The 14,092-nt window shown below is 42.5% G+C and overlaps 1 protein-coding gene across 3 annotated transcripts in view; it reads right to left on the bottom strand.

Annotated features, from left to right (window-relative positions):
- Positions 1–5,201: 5,201 nt before the first annotated feature.
- The window catches only part of FYN (FYN proto-oncogene, Src family tyrosine kinase), a 137,813-nt gene continuing 128,922 nt past the window's right edge, over positions 5,202–14,092 (bottom strand). For all 3 annotated transcript variants that reach the window (XM_041414883.1, XM_041414881.1, XM_041414882.1), the window contains one exon: positions 5,202–8,124. In XM_041414883.1, coding sequence (XP_041270817.1) covers positions 7,916–8,124 — 209 coding nt within the window. In that variant the 3' untranslated portion in view covers positions 5,202–7,915. The remainder of the gene's footprint in view (positions 8,125–14,092) is intronic.

The following is a 14,092-nucleotide window of genomic DNA, read 5'->3' as shown; positions in this document are numbered from 1 at the left end:
CTGCACCACACTGGGCTTGGGTGGCTGCCTCTCCTGCCAGTTTTCCCACCAGCCTCCAGCTCGGGAGCAGTGATGGCTCCACTGCCACCTGTGTGCCACAGTGGGTGAGGGCTGTGAGGGGTCCATGGCCACACAAGAGCCAAAACCAGGACCTTGGTGAATGTTGACAGGACAAAAGCAGGGAGGGAGAGTTGCTCTGTGGAGTGCCTGACCTTCCTGAGACGTATGTGAAGGATGTATATAGTGTTTGCTGTGCAATGACCAGCTCCTCAGGGAATGCAGGCAGAATGGGGACTCAGCAGGCAGAGTGTCCCATGGAATGTTTCATCAATATCCACATTTGTGGGATTTCTTTGTAAAAGGCTCTGCTATGGCCATCAAGCACCTCCCTTCACACAGTGGATGGCCTCTCTCACCGACAGTGGTTATGGACAGTCCTCTGTTCTCCTCTGCTCAAAGCCTGGACACTGGTCTGTAACATCCAGCAAACAAGAGTGTCCACCTGCCACCCCCGTAGCCAGCTGCCAGTTGGCCAGGAGAGGAAGGTTCTGGCTGTGAGATCTGTCCCTTGTGTGAGCACTCCAGGTCCAGAAATGCAGAGACATAATGGTGTCTGCAGATGCGGCCAAAGAACCAGTCTCTGTCCCCTCTTTAACTTGCCAAGCCCCAGAAAACAGCAGATATTTGGAGCAGTTTCCTCTCACTTGAGCTTTATGTACTTTATTAACAGCCTGACAAAGAGAGGAAAATAGCTTGAAAGTCACACTCTGCTGACTCTGTTAACAGCACTGTCTGCCGAGTAGGTTTCAAAGGTCCAGCCCAAACCTAAGTACCCTCCCACAAAGCTGTAGAAACTGTTGTCAATTAGCTCGTTTTTGGATTAGGAAACTTGGACAACAGATACCCAAATTTATTTCAGCATTTCAAAAACTTCCCTCATCCCCAAAACTGAAGCCATCATAATTGCCTTCTGAAGGCCTCTTTTATATATATTTGAAGTCTTCCTACCCTACTGACTTCACTCACTGAAAGCCAGATGAAACTCTGAACTCTCTAAAGTTAGTATCTCATCTGTACATTATTTACAAGCAGAGCATGATGAGTCATATTGGACCTGTCATAGAAAGGACAGATTCAAGAGTAGGATGGTTTTCTTTGGCAAGGCAAGTAACACGGACCTTTTTTTTTTTTTTTCTAAAAAGGTTCCTAATCCTGCAGGAGTTGTAATATTTCTTTTTTCATTAGGAAGAAAGTGTTGGTATTGAGTGCCCCTTCTCATATTTCCTACCACATCTCTGTATTTGGAGAAATAAATCATTAATCCTTTTGCATCCAGATGATTAACTGTTTAAATAAAGCACTGTCATGTTGCTCCTCTTTTAACATTGGTGCTGTGAATTAACCTGGAGACATTGCAGTGAGCCTTTAACCCACTCTGCCTCAGCATAATACACATGATGGTCTCACTCTGGTTCTCTGCATGTGGCTTGTCCCTTGCTGCTTTTGTACTGTGAGGAAAACCGGGGCTTTTGCCATGTCTTGCTGTTTACATTGCTAGGCACATGCCTGCAAAAATATTTTTCACTTACTTTATTTTAAGGCTCTTGCTTTGGCATTTTTCAGTCACACCCTGGAGAGACACCTGAAAGGAAGGAAAACAGTATCTGGATGTTAGATTGTGCAATGCATGCAATTAAACCCTGCATAATGACAAAAACCTCTCCTGCTATTCGTTAAGATTTCCCCCATAGCATTATGTATCCTCTTAATTAAGAGCAGAAGCTAAGTATTACCTATTTTATTCCCTCTTGCATCCAATTAGTCACCCATTGATCATTACCCACTCAACATTTGACAATTAACAGAGCCCCCATTCTCCGCAGGACAGGGATGTGTAGTCCTTCAGCAATGACACGTCCAGAATAACGTGATGGGAGCTGTGTGGATGAGTAATGGGGCAAGAGGTGGGGGAAGGGGAGGAAAAGGCCACCCAAGTGGAACAAAAGACATGTAACATATGCAAATGTTCAATATGTGGTATGTGTTTTATACACTGGATGTATATGAGGTCACAGACAAAGCTCAGCTGGCGGCTGCACTGCGTTTGGGAGGCATGGGAATTTGAGGGAACACTTGAGCTCTTGTGTGATCAAACCTACCTAGTCCTCTCTCTTTAAGACACAAAGCTGTTCTCCATGTGGCTCGTTGCCTTTGCTTTTTTAGGAGGGCAGGATTTAGCATCTGGTTCTCCATTGTCACTGGGACTGTGGGCTGTAGCAACACAGCCCCGGCCAAGTCACCCCAAGACCTGTCAGCAGCTCCACACAGTTGTGCCTGAGCTGCTGCCAACAGAGCATGGCAGCTCTGGGTGTCCAAGGATCCTCCAGGGAAGCTGCAGGCCCCTTCTGCATGGCCACTCCCTCCTGGGAAGTCTGTCCCAGGAACAGGGATGGCCCAGGCCCTGCGCAGTGCCAGGAGCGGTGTGCTCGGACCCCTGCAGCTCTTTCCCAACACCAGGGACCCTTCCTATATGAGTAGCATTTTCCAGCTGGGGAATTCCAGCAGCCTGTGGGATTTAGAGGCAGCCCAGAGCCTGAAATGCAGCAGTGAATAAAGCACAGGGAATGTCAGGGCTCACAGACAGCCTCTGGCATGAGGTTGAGCCCCAACAGTCACAAAGCAGCCCTGCATTCTTTTTTTTTTTTCTTTTTCCAGATTAGAATTCAGGGCTCCGGAATTTTGTGTGAAGCTGTTACAATAGGTAGCTGAGCAAGGCTCTGGGTGCAGGAGCTCAGCAACAAATACTGATGCACAAAAAAGCAAACCAGAGCCCTTGGCAAGCTCTAGCCTGGCTGTAGGGAAAGAAGGATAATCTCATTTCTTTACTCTTTGCCTTTTTAGCTATTCACGGAGCTTAATGCTGAGTTATTCCCAACAATGAGCCAAACAATCAAACTTCCATCTGGCCTGGTCAGGCAGAACCAACACTTGCCTCGCAGTCACAGGCCACACCAATCCTGTGGTTTTTTCCCCCATCATGGACATACACTATTTTCCTCTACGCTGGAACAGAGAAGATATTTACATTTGGAAGCAGAAAGCGCAGTTCACGCTCCTCAGCCTGCTCTAATCTCATCACCCAAATCCCTGGGCACAAGGCAGCACAGGCGCTGTGAGCACAGCTGGTGCTGCAAACACAGCTGCTGCTGCAACCTTGGCCTCTGCCTCTCCACCACACGATGCAGTGCCTACCAGCTCATGACCTGCTTTTCCTGAGAGGGCAGTTCTCCCTGCACTCCTGCACACTCCCACTGCAGGCTCCAAACTGCAGCCATGCCCTTGGGAGAAATGTTTTCTCTCCCTGACTTTAAGATAGCTGCAGGCTGCTCTTTACAGTAGCCAGAGACCCACAGCATCTCTGGGCTGTAGCAGCAGTGCTTGCTGCTACCACCTCTCCCGGTTTGGGAGTAGGGATTGTAACAGATCACATAGTGAGAACCAGCAGGGGAAAAAAAAAAACCAAAAAAAAAAAAAAAAGGAAAACAAGAGGAAAAAAGAGCAGCTCTTTTGTTGTTAACAACATTTTGTCCTCTAATCTACTCATGTCCCAGTTTTACATTTTTGTTAAGCTTTCAGCTACAGGGAAGGAATACAAGGAGATAGACTGATGTTTGTGTAGATGTTTTTATGTGTGAATTTCCTTTTGAGTTACAGATAACTGCACACACACACACACAAGAACGGGCTCTGTACTCAAAGTCAACACAAAATATCTCACGGACTTAAGGGGAGCCAGCATTTCCTCTATAACTTTCAAAATGGACCTCAGCAGCCTGGTTTTAGCCGTCAGAAGTTCTTAGAAATTTAGAAGAGCTGAGAGGGAGACACTAGCACCCTACTCATGTGGCAATCTCAGCAAGGGGCCTCTTTTCCTTCTCTGCAGAAAGGACATGGGTTCTGGTTTGGTCTGTGCAGGAAAGCCTGAAAGTAAAGTGCCCCTTTCATCAGTTAAGACGGCAGGGAATGCTGCTCCAGTTGACAGGAGTACCCTCAGTGATAAAATATCCCTGTGTATGAGTCACAGGAAATTATAATCACTGCTTTTCAAGACTGCAGAACACAATGAGATTTCTGAGCTACAAACAGACTTCAATTATTCTTGAAAGACAGACAGACCCTCAAACTGACACGACTGGAGAAAATAAATATCCTTTTGTCTGCACTGCTGGTGGTAATTTCCCATTAGACAGGAAAGGGCTTCTTTGATGAATGAATATTGTCTACACTTCAGAAGAGGAGCTACTGTATATCTCCTAATAGCTCTTGCATGCTTGGGCTCAGCCTCATGTGAGGCCCTTAAACCCCTTGGGTACAATATGGTAGCATTCATTAGCATGCTGCATTTTTTATTGCAGCACTTGAGAAAAGGATGGTGCACGTTAAAATAAATTGGAGCAACTTTCCACTCACCTTGAAGTTACGTGGCAAGATCGAGATATTTAGCAATCTGCCTCCTTGGGCTGCAGATAGTCCTTTCCAGTCTAGAGGCTTCAGGGGGAAACACTCACACAGGAGACAGATTTTCAATTTGTGAATATTCTTGTAATTTTAGCAGTTAATCACTTTTCTGTTTTGTATTTACTTTGTTTTTCTACAGTGATAATTAAATCAAAACCAGAGCATCACCCAGAACTACACTGAGCACTGTTTGCAAAAGCCAAAAAATATAATTTTAGTCCCTTTTGTCTTTTTCAAAGACCACCAAGTCTCATATAATTGCCTTCTCACAGAAATATAATAACCATACTAACCATCCCTTTCACAGCAGTGTCACATTTCTACCTGTCACTTTTCCTGAGACTGGTCTTGGATTAAACTTGGCTTAGTGAAACTTGGCCTGTGTCACCCCACGGAGTCCTTTCTGTTGCTGGTAGGTCTTCTAGAAGACCTCTTCTGGAAATCAGCTACCACACCAGGGATCAATTGGGAATCAGGTGGGCTGGTGGGGGGAGCATTTGGCCAATTGTTTTTACCTGGGCGGAATTTAATTAGTCTTACATTAAAAAATTATTGGAAGGAACAGAAGATTCTCAATCTCATAAATTCTACTTTTAGAGTCACCACACAACTACTTGTGGTGTATACAAAGTGCTTAAGAAAAGGCTTTTATTAATCTATAGCAAAAAAACCTAACAACCTTGTTTAAATTTTTTGCTAATGTTTTTATTTGAGAGATTAAAAAACCCAAACAACAAAACTCCCAACATTAAGAAAAAGAAGCAGAAGAGCTACCGATGAGAAATGGTCTGGATTTGCCACTCAACAGTGGCACCAGTCTGCACACAAGCCAGCTGCAGGCAGAGATCCGGCAGAGACCAACATGGTACTCGGAGACCGAATGCAATACAAGAAACAGCAAACCCAAGAATCAGAAATAAAGGCCATAAAACCCCAACAACGCCCCATCTGAGTCTTACTTCCAATGAGAAACATAGGCAAACTAACGTTTTAGGCTCGTCCCGCATTACAGATGGAAACTGCACTTAAGTTTGTGGCATAGCAAAGGCTGCTAAGGAACTTGGCAGAATGGCCACGCTTCGCCACCGGGCTCTGGGCTGAGGAGGTGACATTTTGGCTTCGCCAGCCCGCTGAGTTACTATGGAGTCCTCAGTTCCATGGATGATATTTTAAGGCAGGGGGGTAGCTGTGGGAAAAAAAAGAGGGCCACGACTTTGTAAGTACTAAGAGGAAGCTAGAAGTCCAACAAGGATCATGGCCTCTTCAGTACTCCACAGCTACAGGTACAGCAACATTGAATAGATAATGTACATAACATTACTCATAGACTCTACATGTAAAACGTTAACCAATTTATCATGGAAATCTGGTAACAAGCAACATTGCCGTATAAAGTCACACTTTGAGAAAGGCTAAGTGTGGAAGCCTCCTTTGCAAGAGGATTTTCAGTCAGTTTTGTATAGAAAATATTAGAACAATGACAATTTGTTCTCTGAATCTCAATTGATTATTGGGTTAGTTTTCACAAATGAAGAAAGGTTCTCTTTAGAAAATGTGTGAATCTTCAGAATATGAATTCACAATCTAAGTACTAAATAATTAAAAAAAAAGTTTCAACTGTCAGGAAGTCTTAGTTGGCCACAATCTTTTAAAGCAGTAACAGCAATACATGACACAGAAAAGCTTTTCCTGCAACACTTCTAAATGTAAAAGTATTCATGTTAAATGCAACAGAACTAATAAAGAACAAACTGCTGTAGAAGAGAGAAAGGAGAGACTAGCTATGCATTCAGCCATCTTCCTTACAGTTGAACTCCAGCTATTTAAAAACATATTGACTTCATAATTTGGAAAATGATGTCCCATGGGTAATTGGTCTGCATACTCCTATGAAATATGATGCCCCAAATGGCATAACACACCTTCTTGAAAAGTTTTTCATCTCATGACCACCATTAGCTCCACAGTTTAAACAAAAAAACAACTATCCAAATGTAAAATGCTCTTTTTTTTTAATTACTAAATTAAGAAAGTTAAACAGTTTTAAAATGTAAACTTGTGAATAAACCATAACAAAATGCAATTAAGACTTTAAAATTTGCAACTCAGTATTAAAAACTCAATAGAAATAGAAAGGAAATTTTTTTTTTTTGTGTTTTTTGGTTAAACGTAAGTAATTCAAGGCTGGTACAGACAACTGAAAAGGTAATACTTTGTTCTGTGCATCCCCCATGAAATGTAAAGAAGTGCATAGTAATTCCACTGGAGAACTTGCAGACACAGAGAAAGTAATTTCATTAGCAGTACAGGACACTCAACACACTTATTTTACAATGGAAAAATGTTACACATAAAACAGAAAAATCCTAGTTGCATGACCAACAGTTTAGCAGGGGGACATGGCTAAAATGCTATTATTTAAGACCATCTGAATGTGGTTACACTGCTTAATAAATCTTTTTGAAACATTTCAGTATACATGTTTTGATACAAGAAGTCCTTGCAGTTTCAATTTTCCAGTTCAAACGGTGATGGTGTAGTTTTCTTGCTTTAAATGTGTTCGTTTTAATTTCAAGAACAAATCATCACACACTTGTCAAACATTGGAAACATTACTGTAAATACAGCACATGATTCCTGAAAGAGCAAAGTTACAACCATCTACAGGTACATAATCATAAACAAAAAGTGCAATCCAATTTAAAAAAATCATGCTTGGCAAAAGCCAAAAATTAGATCACTGGCTTTCAGAATCCCACCAGTGTTTTCATGTCTGCAGTAAAATTATCACTTTCTGGGTACAGCTGCAGCAGGATTCATTCAATTCCAAATGAGCCTCCTCTGCAATAGCACCCATATACTGTATGTACAGGTATGTATATATATTATATATATTTTATATATAAAAAAGCAAAAACCCAAACACCTGTCCTGATTTTTTATTTGTTAAAACATGAAAAAAAAAAAGTTTTAGACAAAGAGGCCACTTCTGGAAAATAATACTTTTAGTTGAATCAGGAGAAGACTAGTTAAAATCACATAGGTTTTGCATTTTAAAAAAAGGAAAGCACTAGGATCAGTTATTGGCACTGAGTTACTATTTACAATGAACAGAGGTTTTGCAGTTTACATAACATCAATACAATGCAGTTTTGGAGTCTTTGATTAAGAAAAAACAAGTGTTTTTCTCCTTTTCATCCAGGACATTCAGATTATTAGGACAAGTGGTCATAGGCAAGGGCTGTGGAAGTTCCCAGCTGCAGCCCCTCCTGTGCACTGCAGTGCTGGAAGATGTTGCACTCTGGAGAAGCCGATCACAGAGTTGGAAGGTGGAGAGCAGGTGGGACAGGGCTGAGAAATACCTGGTAATTCATGACAGTGTCTGGAAACCAGGGATTTACAGGTTGTCACCAGGCTGGTACTGGGGTTCTGTTGCAGTGAAGTAGTCTTCAAGAAAACCCTGTAAATATTCAAAAGTTGGACGCTCCTCTGGGTCTTTTTTCCAGCAGTGAATCATAAGCTCATGCAAGGAGATGGGACAGTCCTGAGGACACGGCATCCGATAACCTCGTTCTACTTGCTCCAAGACTTCCCGGTTATTCATGCCTGTGAAGAGCATACAAATCCACAGTGAATTACAGAAAAATGAATCAAGTACAACTATATCTACAACACATGTAGTTTGCTCAATCATACTAATTTCTTTTGGTTAAGACAAGCTAAACACAACCACACTGATGTCCTGTTTCAGCTCCTCATCCACTGCAAGGTAACCTGGATTATATTGTTTCTCAGTAGAGGGTTTTTAGGATCGAGTGATGAACAGAACACTGCTCCAATGATTACCCTCTTGGCTTACTCACAATGGGCAGGATTTGGTGCTTTCCCTCTCTGACAGCAGGAACTGTGAAATGCAGTATGTGATGTGCTTAAGGAAAACAAATGCATTGCAAAGAATGGAAAAGTCGAAATCCTAGAAATTAAGATAAATTTCTGAAACGCTCACACTGAGCGTGAGCCTTTGTGAAAACATTCTGTGAGGTCCTGCTGCAGGGACATCAAGACAAACTCTGCTCCTCCTGGCTACCAGGGTTGTCCAGCAGCATTGCCTTCAGAAGCTTATTGCTGCTGACCTGCACTCCCTCCATCTGTGCGGGTTAGTACAGTTTCTATCATATTTGACTGTTCCCAAAGCAAAACAGAACGAAGCTGCTCACAAGACAAGTCAAATGCCAAGCAAAATATCTCCACTAAAGAACCACAGCTCTCTCTCTCTCTCAGAAGAAAAAAGTAAAAAGTGGATTACCTTCACAGAATCATAGAAACATTTAGGTTGGAAAAGACCCTTAAGATCACTGAGTCCAATTGTTAACCTAACAACTGCCAAACCCACCACTGAACCGTGTCCCTACAGACTTTTAAATACCTCCAGGGATGGTGACTCATCTTGCTTGACTCTGAGAGTAAGGCCAGGCTCTTTGCTACTTTTTCTTTTCTGTGTAACCCCTTGATTCCTCTGCTGAAGTGCTTTTCACCAAACAATAACTGCAAGTCACTCTAAGCTTTAGTTGACACCTCTCTCCCAGAACCCTCTTTTTAACAGTACCAGAGGTAAGACTGGCACCACAGGCACGCAGAGGTGTTTCAGAATAAGCCTGCATGCTGACTGCAAGCTTTGTGCTTGCTCTGCCCCAGCCCCCTGCTGAAAAATATCTGCAGAATGCATTCTCCTGGCTTAGCAGGTCCTGCCAAGCAGCTCTGCAGGAGAACCAGCAGGGACACTTCAGTTGCTCCATGACTGAATCTTGAAACCAGCACCTCAATATTGCACTTTCTGTTAGCTTATCCTCTTCCTGGCTTCCATGACACTGTCCTTCCCTGGGAATCCTCCACTTTCTTCTTGCAGGATGTCCTTTTGAGGAGTTTGCTTGTCCTACCTCCAGAACCCAAAACCTCGTATTTTTTGTAAACTTATTTGTGAGGAATAACTCAATCACCTTCTTCAATGCAGATTCATTTATCCACTCTACACTTTGACTTATAGAAATGTCTGGTTTTGGCTGGGATAGAGTTAACTTTCTTCCTAGTAGCTGGTACAATGTTGTGTTTTGGATTTAGTATGAGAATAATGTTGGTAACACACTGATGTTTTAGTTACTGATAAGTAGTACTCATCCTGCCTCAAGGACTTTTCAGTTTCTCATGCTCTACCAATGAGAAGGTGCACAAGAAGCTGGGAGAAACTGTATTGTGCATAATTTGTTTTTCTTAGCTTATATGCCTCTCTTTTTCATTTCCAATAAAATTATTATTATATTCTACTTTATTTCAGTTATTAAACTGTTATTATCTCAACCTCTTGGATATTGGCAGGAGAATTATTACTCTGTCAAAATAAAAAGAAAAGGTTTTACCTTTTTTCTGATTCTCCTCCCCATCCCATCTTTGGGGGACCTAGGGGTGGGCAGTGGGAGTCAGCAAGTGTCTGTGTGGTATTTAATTTACTGGCTGGGGTTAAGCCATGACAGGGAATAAAATCCTTATGCTACATAGCATTTAGGCCAGTTACTTGGCTGTAATCTTGGATTTGGTCCATAATCTCTATCCTCATGCCCTGGCTGTGTTTAATTATTAAGGATGCTTAGAAAAAACATCTGTATCATTTAGCCTTTCCTGACCATCCACCTCTAGATTCTCATCTCACGTTAGGATTACAAATCCCCTCTTCCTCTTATCTTGTCAGGGTAATTTCCTCCTACTGATATCCATTTGCAAGGTTCTGGGCAAGGATCATATTCCTATCCTGTCACTGTAACCACCTTGGCATGGTCTCCCCACTTATTCCTTGTATTTATATTTAGGCTCTCAATTATCTGTGTTGTGGTCACAGCGTGGTTCTGCTTAGCTTACTGCAGCACCTCCCATTTTCAAACACAAGGAGTACTTGGTTTAGTTTCATATATGGGTTTTACTGCAAGGCAAGGGAAAGGAGAAGGGAGAAGCAGGGCACTGTTTCTTTTGCTGCCTGTTGTGCACTGAGGAGCCTCTCCAGAAAACTGTCTCATACTCTTACAGGCCTCTCCTTAATGCTCCCTTTCACAGGGATAATTGCAAAAAGAAAGGTTAGATTACTGATTTACAGTATTCCCTAACCTTCAGACCAACACTTCAGCACTGGTTTCCTGTGTTTCATTTATTAGCTGCATCCATCCACCCACCATATTTTTGGTATTATATATAAACTAGGAGCAAACGCTTTGAATGGCTCCTAAAGTGGACCATGGTTAGGTCTTCAGAATGATAAAAAATAGCAAGCCTCTGCAGACATCAGATTCTGCATAGAGTTAAGGTTCTCCTACATTATTGACTCCAAACTGATGTTGTTAAGTCACAGAGGCTCACAACAAACCAGAACACACTGAACAAATATTTGGATGTTCCTCACTATCCAGCAAGAACATTTCCAAAGATATTTTACTTTTTCATTAGGCTACAAAACACTACTGGTCTGTTAGACACCACAAACTCAAGGCAGCATCAACCCAAACTTTCTGGCCTTGCTGTGTTTAAGATACTACAAGAAAAAAGCATGCACATTTTGTTCACTTTTTGTTCTCCACGTTAGTTTTATAAATTTGTGTTTTGAACAAAAATCTGCACCTTTTTTCATATCCTTGCCTTTGTATCAGCTGAATTACCTCGTGTTTTGGGGTGAGAACTTCTGCTGTGCTTTGCTTCCCTTACATATTAAGGGCTGTGAAAATAACTGTTAACCCGTAACTCATCTGTTTGTATATAACCACTAACAAACTGCGTTCTTTGCTTTTATTTTGGCAGTACATCCTTAAATACAGCATGGATGGAAGCTACAGCAGCAGAAAAGCTCCTTCCCAGCTGATTTGTTGTTCTAAGATATCAAATGTTTGGTATTTTTATCCAGTGCTTTACTCAGTGCTGCAAAGCACACTCTGAAACCTGATAACGAACTGTGTGCTGGAAGAAAAACCCTGAGGAGACAGAAGGGGGAGGAAAAACATAAACAGCTCTTCACTTCCCTTTGTTTAACAAAAAGGTAGAAAAAAGAACATGAAAGAGACATTGCTGTCTGAAATCACAGTCATTTTTTTTGTCCCTGGAAAGTGAGTCAAGCTAGGTTTTTTCATCACAGTTTAATCCAGGAAAATGCCCGTCTTTTCTTTTCTCCTTTCTCCTTTCCCCTCTCCCTTCCCCCACAGTAAACCCCGGTTATGAAACTAAAGCAAGTAATCCTCATGTTCCTCACTGGAATTCAGACATCCAGCAAGGGCTGAAGTACCTAGGATTTGTCAAAGAAATTCTGTTAGTTTTGACATGAACTGCTAATTTAGAAACAGTGTTTCAAAGACTTTTACGTCTATATCAATTGGATTACTAGTCAGACTTATAAAAATAGCAGTGCTTCAGGTATACATTTTACCTCTTAAACGGCTATTTATGTTTACAAACCTATTCTATAGACTTACTTATCTTATCCTGCAAGTTTTAGTGTTTCTCTTTTGATAGCTGGAGTCTGTCATATCTTCATTTCACCATAGAGAGAATATCTGAGCAGTCTGTACAACTCCTCTCTCCTAATGAATACCCAAGAGTTTCAACTCTTAATAAATAATAAATGACATTCTGCTTGCACTATGCTTCCAGACCCTTAGAAGTTTATCCTAAAATCCTTAAATCTGTGAAATAAACAATATTCTTTTGTTGGGTACAGCTCTTCCACCTGGGTTGGGGCAACACCTGGTATCAATCCAGGCTGGGGGACAAATAGGGTGAGAGCAGCCCTGCCACAAAGGACTTGGGAGTGCTGGGGGATGAGAGGTTGGACAGGAGCTGGCAATGGGCACCTGCAGCCCAGAAAACCAGAAGTGTCCTGGGCTGTATTCAAAGCAGATTGGCCAAAGCAGGGCAAAGGAGGGGATTCTGCAGAACCCTGCATCCAGCTCTGGGGTCCTAGCACAGGAGGGACTTGGACCTGTTGGAGCTAATCCAGAGAAGGGCCCTGAAATGAGAAATGGCTGAGAAAATTGGGATTGTTCAGCCTGGAGAAGAGAAGCCTCTGGGGAAACCTTACTGTGGCCTTTCAGTGCTTCAGAGGGGGGCCTGTTAGCAGAGCCTGTTGGGATAGGACAAGGGGTAATGGTTTTAAACTGAAGGAGGCTAAATTTGGATTAGGTATAAGAAAGAAAAGTTTTTTACAATGACGGTGGTAAAACACTGGAGCAGGTTGCCCAGAGTGGTCATGGATACCCTGCCCCTGGGAACATTCAGGTTCAGGTTGGAAACGGCTCTTGAGTAACCTGAGATATCCCTGCTTATGGTAGGATTGGATTAGATGACCTTTAAGAGGTCCCTTCCCACTCAGATTATTCTATCATTGTAGAATTCTATGAAAAATCAGCTTGTGCTCATGATGTTTCAAGAATTACGATTTGACCAAGAAGAAAACATCCAATTCCCAAAAGATGGCTTTTCCATTAGCTTTTTTTTTCCTGAGAAGACTAAAAATCAACTAACCTCCCACCATCCAGCTTTATTAGTGAAACCTTCAATAATCTCAGGATGCCACAGGATATGGCCACTCTAATGCTCAGTACAATAAAAATCTACTGCCCATAAAGACTGGGGACAGAAATGCAACACTGCTTGGCTTTTCCTAGAAAAGTTGTAGGAACTTTAAGTTACAGTGACTGTAAGAGTTTCTGTGACACAAAAAAGGATGTGGAGTTTCCAATTGTGGCTGAAGAAAACTGGAAAGTGCTTTGGTGTGCTCTTAGGAGCTTGATTAGATGAGGCACAGCAGATTTGCAAATATCATGGATCTGGGCAATGTTGCTCTTCCAGAAGACAGGAAACATTACTGTAACGAGGAAGTGTCCCTGCATGCAAACTAATGAGTTATACAGATTACTTTGGGACATGTGAACTCCGGTGAGGAGACCAATTGTTTTAGACTACTTTACTATTGCTTTCTTCCCTTAGCCTGTAGTGGGTTGACCCTGGCTGGATGCCAAGCACCCACCAAAGTCTCTCTCTCACTCCACAGCTGGACAGGGAAGAGAAAATATAACCAAGGGTTCATTAGTTGAGATAGGACTGGGATAGACCAAATAGTGTCACACGCAAAACAGGCTAGAACTAGAGATAGCACTGAATTTATTGCTAACAAAATCAAAGCACGATAATAAGAAGTAAAGTAAGACCTTAAAAACACCTTATCCACTCCTCCCTCCTTCCCAGCTCTAGCTCCTCCCCCAGTGGTGCAGGGAGACAGGGAATGGGTTTATGGTCAGCTCATCACTGGCTGTTTCTCCTGCAGCTCAGGGAGAGAGAGGGGTCTTTCCTCTGCTCCAGCATGGGGTCCCTACATGGGAGACAGCTCTCCGTGACCTTCTCCAGCATGGGTCCACCCCACAGGCAACAGTCCTCCCTGAAGTGCTGCAGGGTGGGTCACTCTTCCACAGTCCTTCAAGGGCAGGCTGCTCCAGCAGGGGCTCCTCTCTCCACGGGCCTCCACCAAGGTCACAGCCTCTTCTCAGGC

This window comes from Onychostruthus taczanowskii, unplaced genomic scaffold, assembly GCF_017590055.1.
Source record: "Onychostruthus taczanowskii isolate IOZ18803 unplaced genomic scaffold, ASM1759005v1 scaffold48, whole genome shotgun sequence".
NCBI lineage: Eukaryota > Metazoa > Chordata > Aves > Passeriformes > Passeridae > Onychostruthus > Onychostruthus taczanowskii.
The sequence above is the reverse complement of the archived record's forward strand: the minus strand, read 5'-3'. Positions and strand labels throughout refer to the sequence as shown.